General features: G+C 45.5%; 3 protein-coding genes across 3 annotated transcripts; all 3 read right to left on the bottom strand.

Moving 5' to 3' along the window:
* Nucleotides 1-1,470: 1,470 nt before the first annotated feature.
* LOC124689683 lies at nucleotides 1,471-2,701 on the bottom strand. Its single transcript, XM_047223173.1, has 2 exons — nucleotides 2,509-2,701; nucleotides 1,471-2,393 (listed from the first exon to the last, which is right to left on the bottom strand). The coding sequence occupies exons 1-2, from the start codon at nucleotides 2,699-2,701 to the stop codon at nucleotides 1,471-1,473; spliced, it is 1,116 nt and encodes a 371-aa protein (XP_047079129.1).
* A 3,844-nt stretch (nucleotides 2,702-6,545) lies between these two features.
* On the bottom strand, nucleotides 6,546-7,889 carry LOC124689682. The gene has a single exon (XM_047223172.1). It carries the CDS (start codon nucleotides 7,853-7,855, stop codon nucleotides 6,614-6,616), a length of 1,242 nt encoding a protein of 413 aa, XP_047079128.1. The 5' UTR covers nucleotides 7,856-7,889; the 3' UTR covers nucleotides 6,546-6,613.
* Nucleotides 7,890-11,654: 3,765 nt separating this feature from the next.
* On the bottom strand, nucleotides 11,655-13,039 carry LOC124689681. Its single transcript, XM_047223170.1, has one exon. The coding sequence runs from the start codon at nucleotides 13,037-13,039 to the stop codon at nucleotides 11,801-11,803; it is 1,239 nt and encodes a 412-aa protein (XP_047079126.1). The 3' UTR covers nucleotides 11,655-11,800.
* Between the last annotated feature and the right edge of the window lie 1,695 nt (nucleotides 13,040-14,734).

Here is a 14,734-nt window from a genome sequence, read left to right as displayed (position 1 = left end):
CTACAATGTTAAATGTTATTGTCACTCTTGTAGAAAACTAAAGGCATGAACCTACTATCGAACATAAATACCCCCTCTTAAAGTCACAAGCATCTACTTGGCCAGAGTATCTACTAGCAACGAAGAGCATGCAAGATCACAAATAACATATAACAAGTATATATAATCGATCTCAACATAGTATTACATATATAATCTACTTGCCAACACATACTAAATTACAGTATTTAGTTTGCCAACACATACTACCTTATGGAACAGAGAATGTACTTCTGGGAGAAATACTGTAATTCAGAACAAATCTTGTTTAGGAGTCAAAACATTTCAGTCACCATATTGCGTGCTGCAAACCAAACATTACGGCACGAGAAATTTTCACCCCTTCGCACCTTTTCTAGCCGTGGATTTAGGGCTGACCTTTTGGTGGAATAGATTTCTGTGAAGCTAAACCAGCAGTCAGAGTGCCCAATATCAAATCATCAATACTCCGTACTACATTTCTTGTTTAGTGCTGCTGTAAGTTTGAACTGATCATTACGGTGAAGAAACCCGCAGAGAAAAGTTATGGTGGCATGGCTGCATGCAGATCAGGTTCTGAACTTTCAGAAAATAACCGAAGTTACTACATCTGTCCGGATTTAGTTGACTTCTACCAATACGTTATTTGTACATTAGCCTTTTCTCCCCTGCGTCGATAAAATAGGAACGGAGGGAGTAGAATTTGAATTTTTGAACTGATCATTATGGTGAAGAAAACCGCACGGAAAAGTTATGGTTGCATGGCTGCACGCACATTAGGTTTTGAACTTTCAGAAAATAAGTGACGGCAGAATTTCTATTTGAGAACTTTCAGAAAATAAGCCAAGGCAGAATTTCTGTTTGAGCTGAACTTTCAGAAAATAAGCAAGGCAGAACTTCTATTTGAGCTTGAACTTTCAGAAAATAAGCCAAGCCAGATTTTCTGTTTGAGCTTGAACTTTCAGAAACGTTATGGTGACATGGCTGAACTTTCAGGTTTGAGCTTGAGTCGCTAATCCCGCCATCTGGGTACCAACATTCTGGCCATAAATCAAGGTCAGTGCTCTCCATATTCTGGTGGATGTATGTTTCTCTAGTTTATACTCTTGTTCTTTAAAGGTAACATACTAGCTAGCTATCACAGATTGGTTCGATATTCCAGAGCAGCAGACGGATAAATGCATTTCCTGGTATGAAATTGTTACATCGTTATTTTTGCAGTCGCATGGCAATGCTGATCACCAGCACATAAACAAACCATGGCAGCTTTCCAGGTATGATAAGTTCTCCCAGAAACATGGAGCAATTTACTTTTTTACATTACAAATTGGGGCAGAAAAGCACCATAATTCATAACTACAAAAAGAATAAGCCTGCTATTTACAACTTCACATGAGAGAATCCCCAACAGAAGAAGCACCACTGTGAAAAACAGGCTTACCAATTTGCAGTTCATAGGCTTGGTTTCGACAATGGTGGTGGGAAACCAAAGTAGGAGTGAACACGAATGGGGAAATCATAGTATGTTGCTCTACAGACCTGCTTCAGTTCAAAAGTCTTGACATCCAGAGAAAAAAATTCAACATCTTTATCGAAGCCCAACGCGCTGTGTAAAGTATCATCCCACTGAGCTCTTCCAACACAACGAAGAAATAAGAATCCCTCAGTTGCACCCACTATGAAATAAAGACATCCACGAGGCAACGCTATAACATTTTTCTGCTGCCACTCGCTGGAAGATTCACCATTGTTTTGTTGAGTGGTATGATAGAGATAAAATGAGGTAGGTTCTTCAATACCCACGAGAGTAAACATCTCAAGGGCTCCTTCTGTACCCTCAACGACGGTGGACATGCACACGCTCTGTCGAGGCTGATTTGTAAGCTGCAGATGGTCAGCGAGAACATCGACGGTGGAAAACTTCATTGTGCCCGTGTCCAGCACGAGCAAATTCAACTTGTCGCACCAAAGAGATGTCCAGTAGAAGCAGCCACGCAGGTAGTTGAAACGGTACATCCGTTTCCAAGAGGGCTCAACTGTGCCCAAAGATCTCCAGCTGGGAGATGCAGCGATATGCCATTGTCCGGTGACAGAAGAGAAGACGAACGCCACCAGCTTGATTTTGTAGTACGCCGTGCAGATCACCTTGAACGAGGTCTCGTCCTCATCATCGCCAATGGGAGCGAGCATAGGCTCGAATTCAAGAAGGCGCTCCTGCTGGAATGTCACTTTTGTAGGTATGGGTGGGAGCAGCACGTATCTCCGAGACAAGGGATCGCACACCGCCAGGCGTGTGAAGACAGAACTGATTCCGAACTGGTGGCCGCAGTCGCCGCAGGACGCGGCCGTCGCGGACGTCACGGGGACACCAGGGACTGCGCGGTCCATCGTTGGGCTTGGGGACGAAGGAGTAGGAGAAATCTGCGGCGCCTGCGAGGGCACGGGCAAGCGGGGCGGAGGGATGGGGTTCCCCGGCGGGGTGGAAGCCACCTTTGTCGGCGATGAACCCCAGGAGTGGCGGCGGATGGAGTTTGTGGAAGCGGCGGAGGAAGGGGCGCGCGGTGATGATGCGGCGGAAGGAGGCGCAGGCGGTGGAGGCGCGGGCGATCGCGGCCGCGGTCGGCAGGCGGATGAATATCTCTTCTAGGATCTCGTCGGCGAGGTGCGGCGCCGGCGGGGCCATGGCGGGCGGGGCCGCCGGAGTGGAGAGCAAGGTGGGGATTTTTTTTTTTTTTTTGACGATAGCAAGGTGGGGTTTTCTTTTCAGGTCATTGTGGTTTTCCTTTCTTTTCACGTTGTTGTAAACGGACCGGATCGGGATGGGTAGTATTAAGGGACTGGGATTCGGTTTTTTTTTTTTTTGTCTTTGTTAAAGATAAGATCTTTTTAGCCCGAGTTTATATATAAAAAAATGCTTCAAACGGCCGAAAACCTTTTTTAGCCCGAGTTACATGTAGTCCGGTTTCCTTTTTTTAACTTTTTTAAAACTATCAAAATTTGTAGTTATAGATTTTTTAAAAATACATATACGTAGATAATGTTGGAATCTATCAATACATAATTTTATAGATTAAAAATACATTATATTTTGTCCTCGGTAAAAATGATAAAATCTAGATTATAGTGTACTGTTTATTACTATTCATTAATGATGAAATCAAGATTTGTTATTTTTGCTGAGTCCAAAATATCATGTATTTCAATCAGAAAATTTACACATCGATAGATTCCAACATTCTCTATATCATGATATTTTTTTCAAATTTTTGACATATTTAAAATGATATTTTCATATATTCAAAAAGTAGCCTAAGTGTGGCTCGACCTACGTATCACCACTCCCACCAAACGGTACGACAATAGTTCGAAACCATACTACATGCACACACAACATCATTCGGGAGCCAGGATCACACCCGGATAAAGGAAGGAAGGTCTACACACATCACACCAAATTAACAAGTTTGGTTACAGGACATTCCGTGGAGGTTATAGGATATTCCGTGGAGCGGGTCAAATAGATAAAGTAGAGATGTAGCTCAGGCTCTAGTCCTCGCGTCCAGCCTCCCAACCTCGTATCGTCTCGTCCAGCTGCGCTCAGTTTCTCGGTCTGACCAGTACTCTCCAACACAGGTAGAAAGCGTTAGCGGGGTTACAAATAATTGTTTTCCTTCGACAGTTAGCTTATTGCAAATGTTCCAAAAAGTCCAGCAAAGTGACGTAAAGGTAAACCAAACCAATCTACGAAGGGGCCCCGAGAGGGGTCCTGCGAGATTGGTAAGAAGTTTGCAGCTCTCGCTGGATTCCACTCACAGTGCAAGAGTTCCCTCACCCATGCCCACATGAAGCCCGTCATATGGCCCGAGAAGAAGATGTGGTTGCAATTCTCTGATTCTCGAGAGAGAGCGCATAACCCATTAGATGGGTCGTGGCTTTTAGCCACCTGGACACTGGACGGAAGTCTTCCTCGGATGAGATGCCAGAGGAAGATTTTAATTTTTAGCGGACACTAGTGCGACACACCTCCTTGAAGTGTGTGACCACTGCTCCTTGCGATAAGCTAAGGTATACCGGCCGAGTGGAGAACTCCCCGGAGGCCTCCAAGGACCAAGACAAAATGTTGTGTTGGTCCTCGATGGGCAGCGCTTGTATCTCCATGCATAGGTTGTCCCACTCCACCGCTTCAGCTAGGCCAAACTAACGTCTGAAGCGGATGTTCCATTCTCCCTGGATCCCCCCTCCACACGTGTACCATGGACCGATCTGAAGGGTTCGATGATGGCGATTTGACACCATTGGGGAACCCCAAGAGGAAGGCGTGATTAGCACAACAACAATTCTTTCCTCAATAAGAAACAAAGGTTTAATCGACCAGTACAAGAAAGGCGTGACTTCTGAAGGTGTAGCGCAATATTGGCAGGGCGCACTGCCGATGTCAGCAACAACGTGGAATCTGCATACAACACAACCAAAATACTTTGCCCCAACTTAGAGTGAGGTTGTCAATCTCACCGGTTTTGCTGAACACAAAATATTAAACGTATCGAGTGGAAAGAAATGTTTGCAGTAATTAAAGAGAACAATGCTTGTAGAAAGTAAACAGAACATGATTGCAATAGATGAATTTATCAGTGTAAAGGAAAGGATCAGGGTCCACAGTTCACTAGAGGTGTCTCTCCATAAAGATAAATAACAATGCTGGGTGAACAAATTACAGCTGGACAATTGACAGAATAAAGACCATACCTGACAAGATGATTACTATGAGATTCGTTTGGGCATTACAACATAATACATAGGCCGTAATCCAACTTCGTCTATGACTAATAATCCACCTCCCGGTTATCGTCCGAACCCCATTCAGTATTAAGTTGCAACCAACAAATTATCGTATCAATGTGTGTAAAGTAAACAATAGAATTACCCTTGGATAAAACATTGTTGTTTTCTCTCTAGTAGCAACAACATATCTACAATCTTAGATGTTGTTGTCACTCTTGTAGAAAACTAAAGGCATGAACCTACTATCGAGCATAAATACCCCCTCTTAAAGTCACAAGCATCTACTTGGCCAGAGTACTACTAGCAACAAAGAGCATGCAAAATCACAAATAACATATGACAAGTACATATAATCGATCTCAACATAGTATTCCATATATAATCTACTTGTCAACACATACTAAATTACAGTATTTAGTTTGCCAACACATACTACCTTATGGAACAGAGGATGTACTTCTGGGAGAAATACTGTAATTCAGAACAAATCTTGTTTAGGAGTCAAAACATTTCAGTCACCATATTGCGTGCTGCAAACCAAACATTACGGCACGAGAAATTTTCACCCCTTCGCACCTTTTCTAGCCGTGGATTTAGGGCTGACCTTTTGGTGGAATAGATTTCTGTGAAGCTAAACCAGCAGTCAGAGTGCCCAATATCAAATCATCAATACTCCGTACTACATTTCTTGTTTAGTGCTGCTGTAAGTTTGAACTGATCATTACGGTGAAGAAACCCGCAGAGAAAAGTTATGGTGGCATGGCTGCATGCAGATCAGGTTCTGAACTTTCGGAAAATAACCGAAGGTACTACATCTGTCCGGATTTAATTGACTTCTATCAATACGTTATTTGTACATTAGCCTTTTCTCCCATGCGTCGATTAAATAGGAACGGAGGGAGTAGAATTTGAATTTTTGAACTGATCATTACGGTGAAGAAAACCGCACGGAAAAGTTATGGTTGCATGGCTGCATGCACATTAGGTTTTGAACTTTCAGAAAATAAGTGACGGCAGAATTTCTATTTGAGAACTTTCAGAAAATAAGCCAAGGCAGAATTTCTGTTTGAGCTGAACTTTCAGAAAATAAGCAAGGCAGAACTTCTATTTGAGCTTGAACTTTCAGAAAATAAGCCAAGCCAGAACTTATATTTGAGCTTGAACTTTCAGAAAATAAGCCAAGGCAGAATTTCTGTTTGAGCTGAACTTTCAGAAAATAAGCAAGGCATAATTTCTATTTGAGCTTGAACTTTCAGAAAATAAGCTAAGCCAGATTTTATGTTTGAGCTTGAACTTTCAGAAACGTTACGGTGACATGGCTGAACTTTCAGATTTGAGCTTGAGTCGCTAATCCCGCCATCTGGGTACCAACATTCTGGCCATAAATCAAGGTCAATGCTCTCCATATTCTGGTGGATGCATGTTTCTCTAGTTTATACTCTTGTTCCTTAAAGGTAACATACTAGCTAGCTATCATAGATTGGTTCGATATTCCAGAGCTGCAGACGGATAAATGCATTTCCTGGTATGAAATTGTTACATCGTTATTTTTGCAGTCGCATGGCAATGCTGATCACCAGTACAAAAACAAACCATGGCAGCTTTCCAGGTATGATATCCCAGAAACATGGAACAATTAACTTTCTACATTACAAAAATTGGGACAGAAAACCACCATAATTCATAAATACAAACAGAATAAGCCTACTGAATCCCCAACAGAATAAACCACCATCGTTATTTACAACTTTACAGGAGAGAATCCCCAACAGAAGAAGCACTACTGTGAAAAGCAGGCTTGCCACTTTGCAGTTCATAGGCTTGGTTTCGACAATGGTGGTGGGAAGCCAAAGTAGGAGTGAACACGAGTGGGGAAATTATAGTATGTTGCTCTACAGACCTGCTTAAGTTCAAAAGTCTTGACATCCAGAGAAAAAAATTCAACATCCTTACCCAAGCCCAACACGAACCTGTGTAAAGTATCATCCCACTGAGCTCTTCCAACACAACGAAGAAATAAGAATCCCTCAGTTGCACCCACTGTGGAATAAAGACATCCGCGAGGCAACGCTATAACATTTTTCTGCTGCCACTCGCTGGAAGATTCACCATTGTTTTGTTGAGTGGTATGATAGAGATAAAATGAGGTAGGTTCTTCAATACCCACGAGAGTAAACATCTCAAGGGCTCCTTCTGTACCCTCAACGACGGTGGACATGCACACGCTCTGTCGAGGCTGATTTGTAAGCTGCAGATGGTCAGCGAGAACATCGACGGTGGAAAACTTCATTGTGCCCGTGTCCAGCACGAGCAAATTCAACTTGTCGCACCAAAGAGATGTCCAGTAGAAGCAGCCACGCAGGTAGTTGAAACGGTACATCCGTTTCCAAGAGGGCTCAACTGTGCCCAAAGATCTCCAGCTGGGAGATGCAGCAATGTACCATTGCCCGGTGACGGAAGAGAAGACGAACGCCGCCAGCTTGGTTTTGTAGTACGCCGTGCAGATCACCTTGAACGAGGTCTCATCCTCGTCCTCGCCAATGGGAGCGAGCATAGGCTCGAATTCAAGAAGGCGTTCCTGCTGGACTGCCATTTTCTTGGGTATGGGTGGGAGCAGCACGTATCTCCGAGACAAGGGATCGCACACCGCCAGGCGTGTGAAGACAGAACTGATTCCGAACTGGTGGCCGCGGTCGCCGCACTCGAGGAGGACGCGGCCGTCGCGGACGTCACGGGGACACCAGGGACTGCGCGGTCCATCGTTGGGCTTGGGGACGAAGGAGTAGGAGAAATCTGCGGCGCCTGCGAGGGCACGGGCAAGCGGGGCGGAGGGATGGGGTTCCCCGGCGGGGTGGAAGCCACCTTTGTCGGCGATGAACCCCAGGAGTGGCGGCGGATGGAGTTTGTGGAAGCGGCGGAGGAAGGGGCGCGCGGTGATGATGCGGCGGAAGGAGGCGCAGGCGGTGGAGGCGCGGGCGATCGCGGCCGCGGTCGGCAGGCGGATGAATATCTCTTCCAGGATCTCGTCGGCGAGGTGCGGCGCCGGCGGGGCCATGGCGGGCGGGGCCGCCGGAGTGGAGAGCAAGGTGGGGATTTTTTTTTGACGATAGCAAGGTGGGGTTTTCTTTTCAGGTCATTGTGGTTTTCTTTTCACGTTGTTGTAAACGGACCGGATCGGGATGGGTATTAACTATTAAGAGACTGGGATTCGGTTTATTTTTTTTTTTGTCTGTGTTAAAGATAACCTCGTGGCCCGACTTTATATATAAAAAAAGGGTGTGCATATGTCTCAGTTGACTGAGATTTTCTTAAGTCTCAGTCACCTTAGAAAAGTGCAACTGCAGTTTAGTAGAAAAGTACAATTGCACTTTTTTGATAGAAAAGTGCAACTTAAGTTCATTTTTATGTGACTAAGACTTAAGGAATTCTCAGTTGACTGAGACATAGCAAAACCGATAAAAAAAAATGCTTCAAAAGGCCGAAAATCTTTTTTAGCCCGAGTTACATGTAGTCTGGTTTCCTTTTTTTTTACTTTTTTAAAACTATCAAAATTTCTAGTTATAGATTTTTCAAAAATACATATACGTAGAGAATGTTGGAATCTATCAATACGTAATTCTATAGATTAAAGATACATTATATTTTTTCCTCAGTAAAAATTATAAAATCTAGATTATAGTGTACTGTTTATTACTATTCATTAATAATGAAATCAAGATTTGTTATTTTTGCTGAGTCCAAAATATCATGTATTTCAATCTAAAAATTTACACATCGATAGATTCCAACATTCTCTATATCATGATATTTTTTTCAAATTTTTGACATATTTAAAATGATATTTTCATATATTCAAAAAGTAGCCTAAGTGTGGCTCGACCTACATATCACCACTCCCACCAAACGGTACGACAATAGTTCGAAACCATACTACATGCACACACAACATCATCCGGGAGCCAGGATCACACCCGAATAAAGGAAGGAAGGTCTACACACATCACACTAAGTTAACAAGTTTGGTTACAGGACATTCCGTGGAGGTTATAGGATATTCCGTGGAGCGGGTCAAATAGATAAAGTAGAGATGTAGCTCAGGCTCTAGTCCTCGCGTCCAGCCTCCCAACCTCGTATCGTCTCGTCCAGCTGCGCTCAGTCTCTCGGTCTGATCAGTACTCTCCAACACAGGTAGAAAGCGTTAACGGGGTTACAAATAATTGTTTTCCTTCGACAGTTAGCTTATTGCAAATGTTCCAAAAAGTCCAACAAAGTGACGTAAAGGTAAACCAAACCAATCTACGAAGGGGCCCCGAGAGGGGTCCTGCGAGATTGCTAAGAAGTTTGCAGCTCTCGCTGGATTCCACTCACAGTGCAAGAGTTCCCTCACCCATGCCCACATGAAGCCCGTCATATGGCCCGAGAAGAAGATGTGGTTGCAATTCTCTGATTCTCGAGAGAGAGTGCATAACCCATTAGATGGGTCGTGGCTTTTAGCCACCTGGACACTGGACGGAAGTCTTCCTCGGATGAGATGCCAGAGGAAGATTTTAATTTTTAGCGGACACTAGTGCGACACACCTCCTTGAAGTGTGTGACCACCGCTCCTTGCGATAAGCTAAGGTATACCGGCCGAGTGGAGAACTCCCAGAGGCCTCCAAGGACCAAGACAAAATGTTGTGTTGGTCCTCGATGGGCAGCGCTTGTATCTCCATGCATAGGTTGTCCCACTCCACCGCTTCAGCTAGGCCAAACTAACGTCTGAAGCGGATGTGCCATTCTCCCTGGATCCCCCCTCCACACGTGTACCATGGACCGATCTGAAGGGTTCGGTGATGGCGGTTTGACACCATTGGGGAACCCCAAGAGGAAGGTGTGATTAGCACAACAACAAGTCTTTCCTCAATAAGAAACAAAGGTTTAATCGACCAGTAGAAGAAATGCGTGACTTCTGAAGGTGTAGCTGACTATTGGCAGGGCGCACTGCCGACGTCAGCAACAACGTGGAACCTGCACACAACACAACCAAAATACTTTGCCTCAACTTAGAGTGAGGTTGTCAATCTCACCGGTTTTACTGAACACAAAAGATTAAACGTATCGAGTGGAAAGGGATGTTTGCAGTAATTAAAGAGAACAGTGCTTGTAGAAAGTAAACAGAACATGATTGCAATAGATGAATTTATCAGTGTAAAGGAAAGGACCAGGGTCCACAGTTCACTAGAGGTGTCTCTCCATAAAGATAAATAACATGCTGGGTGAACAAATTACAGCTGGACAATTGACAGAATACAGACCATACCTGACAAGATGATTACTACGAGATTCGTTTGGGCATTACAACATAATACATAGACCGTAATCCAACTTCGTCTATGACTAATAATCCACCTTCCGGTTATCGTCCGAACCCCATTCAGTATTAAGTTGCAAGCAACAAATTATCGTATCAATGTGTGTAAAGTAAACAATAGAATTACCCTTGGATAAAACATTGTTGTTTTCTCTCTAGTAGCAACAACACATCTACAATCTTAGATGTTATTGTCACTCTTGTAGAAAACTAAAGGTATGAACCTACTATCGAGCATAAATACCCCCTCTTAAATTCACAAGCATCTACTTGGCTAGAGTACTACTAGCAACGAAGAGCATGCAAAATCACAAATAACATATGACAAGTACATATAATCGATCTCAACATAGTATTCCATATATAATCTACTTGCCAACACATACTAAATTACAGTATTTAGTTTGCCAACACATACTACCTTATGGAACAGAGGATGTACTTCTGGGAGAAATACTGTAATTCAGAACAAATCTTGTTTAGGAGTCAAAACATTTCAGTCACCATATTGCGTGCTGCAAACCAAACATTACGGCACGAGAAATATTCACCCCTTCGCACCTTTTCTAGCCGTGGATTTAGGGCTGACCTTTTGGTAGAATAGATTTCTGTGAAGCTAAACCAGCAGTCAGAGTGCCCAATATCAAATCATCAATACTCCGTACTACATTTCTTGTTTAGTGCTGCTGTAAGTTTGAACTGATCATTACGGTGAAGAAACCCGCAGAGAAAAGTTATGGTGGCATGGCTGCATGCAGATCAGGTTCTGAACTTTCAGAAAATAACCGAAGGTACTACATCTGTCCGGATTTAATTGACTTCTATCAATACGTTATTTGTACATTAGCCTTTTCTCCCCTGCGTCGATTAAATAGGAACGGAGGGAGTAGAATTTGAATTTTTGAACTGATCATTACGGTGAAGAAAACCGCACGGAAAAGTTATGGTTGCATGGCTGCATGCACATTAGGTTTTGAACTTTCAGAAAATAAGTGACGGCAGAATTTCTATTTGAGAACTTTCAGAAAATAAGCCAAGGCAGAATTTCTGTTTGAGCTGAACTTTCAGAAAATAAGCAAGGCAGAACTTCTATTTGAGCTTGAACTTTCAGAAAATAAGCCAAGCCAGATTTTCTGTTTGAGCTTGAACTTTCAGAAACGTTATGGACTTATGGTGACATGGCTGAACTTTCAGGTTTGAGCTTGAGTCGCTAATCCCGCCATCTGGGTACCAACATTCTGGCCATAAATCAAGGTCAGTGCTCTCCATATTCTGGTGGATACATCTTTCTCTAGTTTATACTCTTGTTCTTTAAAGGTAACATACTAGCTAGCTATCATAGATTGGTTCGATATTCCAGAGCAGCAGACGGATAAATGCATTTCCTGGTATGAAATTGTTGCATTGTTATTTTTGCAATCGTATGGCAATGCTGATCACCAGCACATAAACAAACCATGTCAGCTTTCCAGGTATGATAAGTTCTCCCAGAAACATGGAACAATTAACTTTCTACATTACAAAATTGGGACAGAAAAGCACCATAATTCATAAATACAAACAGAATAAGCCTGCTATTTACAACTTTACAGGAGAGAATCCCCAACAGAAGAAGCACTACTGTGAAAAGCAGGCTTACCACTTTGCAGTTCATAGGCTTGGTTTCGACAATGGTGGTGGGAAACCAAAGTAGGAGTGAACACGAATGGGGAAATCATAGTATGTTGCTCTACAGACCTGCTTCAGTTCAAAAGTCTTGACATCCAGAGAAAAAAATTCAACATCCTTATCGAAGCCCAACGCACTGTGTAAAGTATCATCCCACTGAGCTCTTCCAACACAACGAAGAAATAAGAATCCCTCAGTTGCACCCACTGTCAAATAAAGACATCCACGAGGCAACGCTATGACATTTTTCTGCAGCCACTCGCTGGAAGATCCACCGATGTTTTGTTGAGTGGTATGATAGAGATAAAATGAGGTAGGTTCTTCAATACCGACGAGAGTAAACATCTCAAGGGCTCCTTCTGTACCAGCAACGACCGTGGCCATGCATACGTTCTGTCGAGGCTGATTTGTAATCTGCAGATGGTCAGCGAGAACATCGACGGTGGAAAACTTCATTGTGCCCGTGTCCAGCACGAGCAACTTCAACTTGTCGCACCAAAGAGATGTCCAGTAGAAGCAGCCACGCAAGTAGTTGAAACGGTACATCCGTTTCCAAGAGGGCTCAACTGTGCCCAAAGATCTCCAGCTGGGAGATGCAGCAATATGCCATTGTCCGGTGACGGAAGAGAAGACGAACGCCACCAGCTTGATTTTGTAGTACGCCGTGCAGATCACCTTGAACGAGGTCTCATCCTCAGCATCGCCATTGGGAGCGAGCATAGGCTCGAATTCAAGAAGGCGGTCCTGCTGGACTGCCATTTTCTTGGGTATGGGTGGGAGCAGCACGTATCTCCGAGACAAGGGATCGCACACCGCCAGGCGTGTGAAGACAGAACTGATTCCGAACTGGTGGCCGCAGTCGCCGCACTCGAGGAGGACGCGGCCGTCGCGGACGTCACGGGGACACCAGGGACTGCGCGGTCCATCGTTGGGCTTGGGGACGAAGGAGTAGGAGAAATCTGCGGCGCCTGCGAAGGCACGGGCAAGCGGGGCGGAGGGATGGGGTTCCCCGGCGGGGTGGAAGCCACCTTTGTCGGCGATGAACCCCAGGAGTGGCGGCGGATGGAGTTTGTGGAAGCGGCGGAGGAAGGGGCGCGCGGTGATGATGCGGCGGAAGGAGGCGCAGGCGGTGGAGGCGCGGGCGATCGCGGCCGCGGTCGGCAGGCGGATGAATATCTCTTCTAGGATCTCGTCGGCGAGGTGCGGCGCCGGCGGGGCCATGGTGGGCGGGGCCGCCGGGGTGGAGAGCAAGCTGGGGATTGAGAGATTGGGATTGGGATTAGAGTGGACTTTTAGAACCCGGAGACATTTGCTCCGGTCGCAACTCCGACATCTATTGGTCCACGTCAGTTGTAGGACCAGTCATATGGCAGGGTATTGACAGGGTATTCTTCCAGTGAAGTAAAAGAATTGATGGGTATATTACTGCGGGCCCCATGTCAGAGGAGAGTAATAACTCCGGTGACCCTCATCCCCCTCCCCGCGAGTCCCGCATGCAGTACGCCGCCGCCTCGAATCCCCGGGGCTGCTCCGTCGGCTTGCTAGAGGAGGTGGTGCGGGGGCTATCGCTGGCGTGGTCTCGCGGGAAGACTCCGGCGAGGAGCGCGTCGCCGGCCAGAATGTTGATCCCGCGCTGCAGCAGTACATGGCGGCGTCCGGCGGCTACAGGACGCTGCGGTCGGTGCAGAAAGCCTACGCCATGGGAAAGGTACGGATGGTGGCGTCCGAGTTCGAGACAGCCACGGCGCCACCGCCGTCGAGCAGGGCGGATTCGTGGTCTGGACCTTGGCGCCCGGGATTTGGTACGGACGAACGCACCCGCCGTCACGATGCAGACGATCCGCGATGTCGTATCGGCTCCAGGGCATGGCGGCACGACTGCGTCTGGCTGGCCGGCCACTCGCTCTGTTCCACCATCTCGACCCTCGGTGGCAAGACCATGGCCAGGGCGGGCGTCCTCCTCCCCATGTTCCTCTTCAACGCGCCGTTCCTGTCGGCACGGCGAGTCAGCGTGTGCGCGGTGAACCTCCAGCACGTCAACCCAACGTCGCTAGATGCAGTTTGAAGCCGCGTTCGTCGAGATCAGCGACTGCCCGACGTTGAGGTGCTCTGGATGGCGCAGACCCTTTTGAGACGGGAACCTCCGTTGACTGCAAAAAATGCTCGGGACGCCGCTGCCGTCTCCATGGCTGATTGTCCGGGAGTCGCAGCAATCGCTGGGAAGGAACATGAGAGAGTGTGCCGTCTTGCTGCCTGCAGAAGATCACGCGCCCCCAACAGAGAGAAGGAGACTAGGAGAGAGACCTGCACCCGTCCTTGCGATCTGTTCAACTGTTGTGCTGAAAGTTTCAGGCCTGAAACCATCTTTCTCTCTCCCATAATGTTGGTCCTACCTTACGTATTCTTCTGTATTTTTGTTTACCATCAAGAAAATAGGCTCTGCACACTCAAGTGGTCCTGCTTTCAGTGGCCAATAAAATGGCGGCACATGCCCGGATCAAATGCCGCTGGGTTCAACCGTGCCGGATTGGGATTCTCTTTTCAGGTCGTTGTGGTTTTCTTTTTAGGTCGTTGTGGACCGGGGTGTAAACGGAGTGTTTTTTTATCATATTTTTTATGGATCCGAATGCGGGTTACGTCGGATTGCGGATATAGCGCGAATTCAAAGCGAACTCGGATCAAAAGCAGATATCAATAATATACACATATATAATGAGAAATATGATTCTTTTTAGTAAAAAGGAGATGGCAAAAACCGCTAAAACTCATGTCATTTGAATCGAATAATTATCGAGAGAAAGGATTTCATTGCAAGCCCATTCTAACTTCTAACATTTCCTACGTGCTACTCCGTCTATTTATAAACTTATATTTCAAAATAGTGGGAGTATTTTCTTTGTCTCCTCTTGGTTTCTT

Source organism: Lolium rigidum, chromosome 2 (assembly GCF_022539505.1).
Source record: "Lolium rigidum isolate FL_2022 chromosome 2, APGP_CSIRO_Lrig_0.1, whole genome shotgun sequence".
NCBI classification, from domain to species: Eukaryota; Viridiplantae; Streptophyta; class Magnoliopsida; order Poales; family Poaceae; genus Lolium; species Lolium rigidum.
Note: the sequence above shows the minus strand (reverse complement) of the source record. Positions and strands in the feature narration are given on the sequence as shown.

Excerpts from the sequence above, each read along its gene's own strand:
- LOC124689683 (XM_047223173.1), bottom strand. The coding sequence starts at position 2,701 with ATGGCCCCGCCGGCGCCGCACCTCGCCGACGAGATCCTAGAAGAGATA. Across the intron at positions 2,394-2,508 it reads GGGGTTCATCGCCGACAAAG|TCCCTGGTGTCCCCGTGACG; the intron begins GTGGCTTCCACC and ends TGGACCGCGCAG.
- LOC124689682 (XM_047223172.1), bottom strand. The coding sequence starts at position 7,855 with ATGGCCCCGCCGGCGCCGCACCTCGCCGACGAGATCCTGGAAGAGATA.
- LOC124689681 (XM_047223170.1), bottom strand. The coding sequence starts at position 13,039 with ATGGCCCCGCCGGCGCCGCACCTCGCCGACGAGATCCTAGAAGAGATA.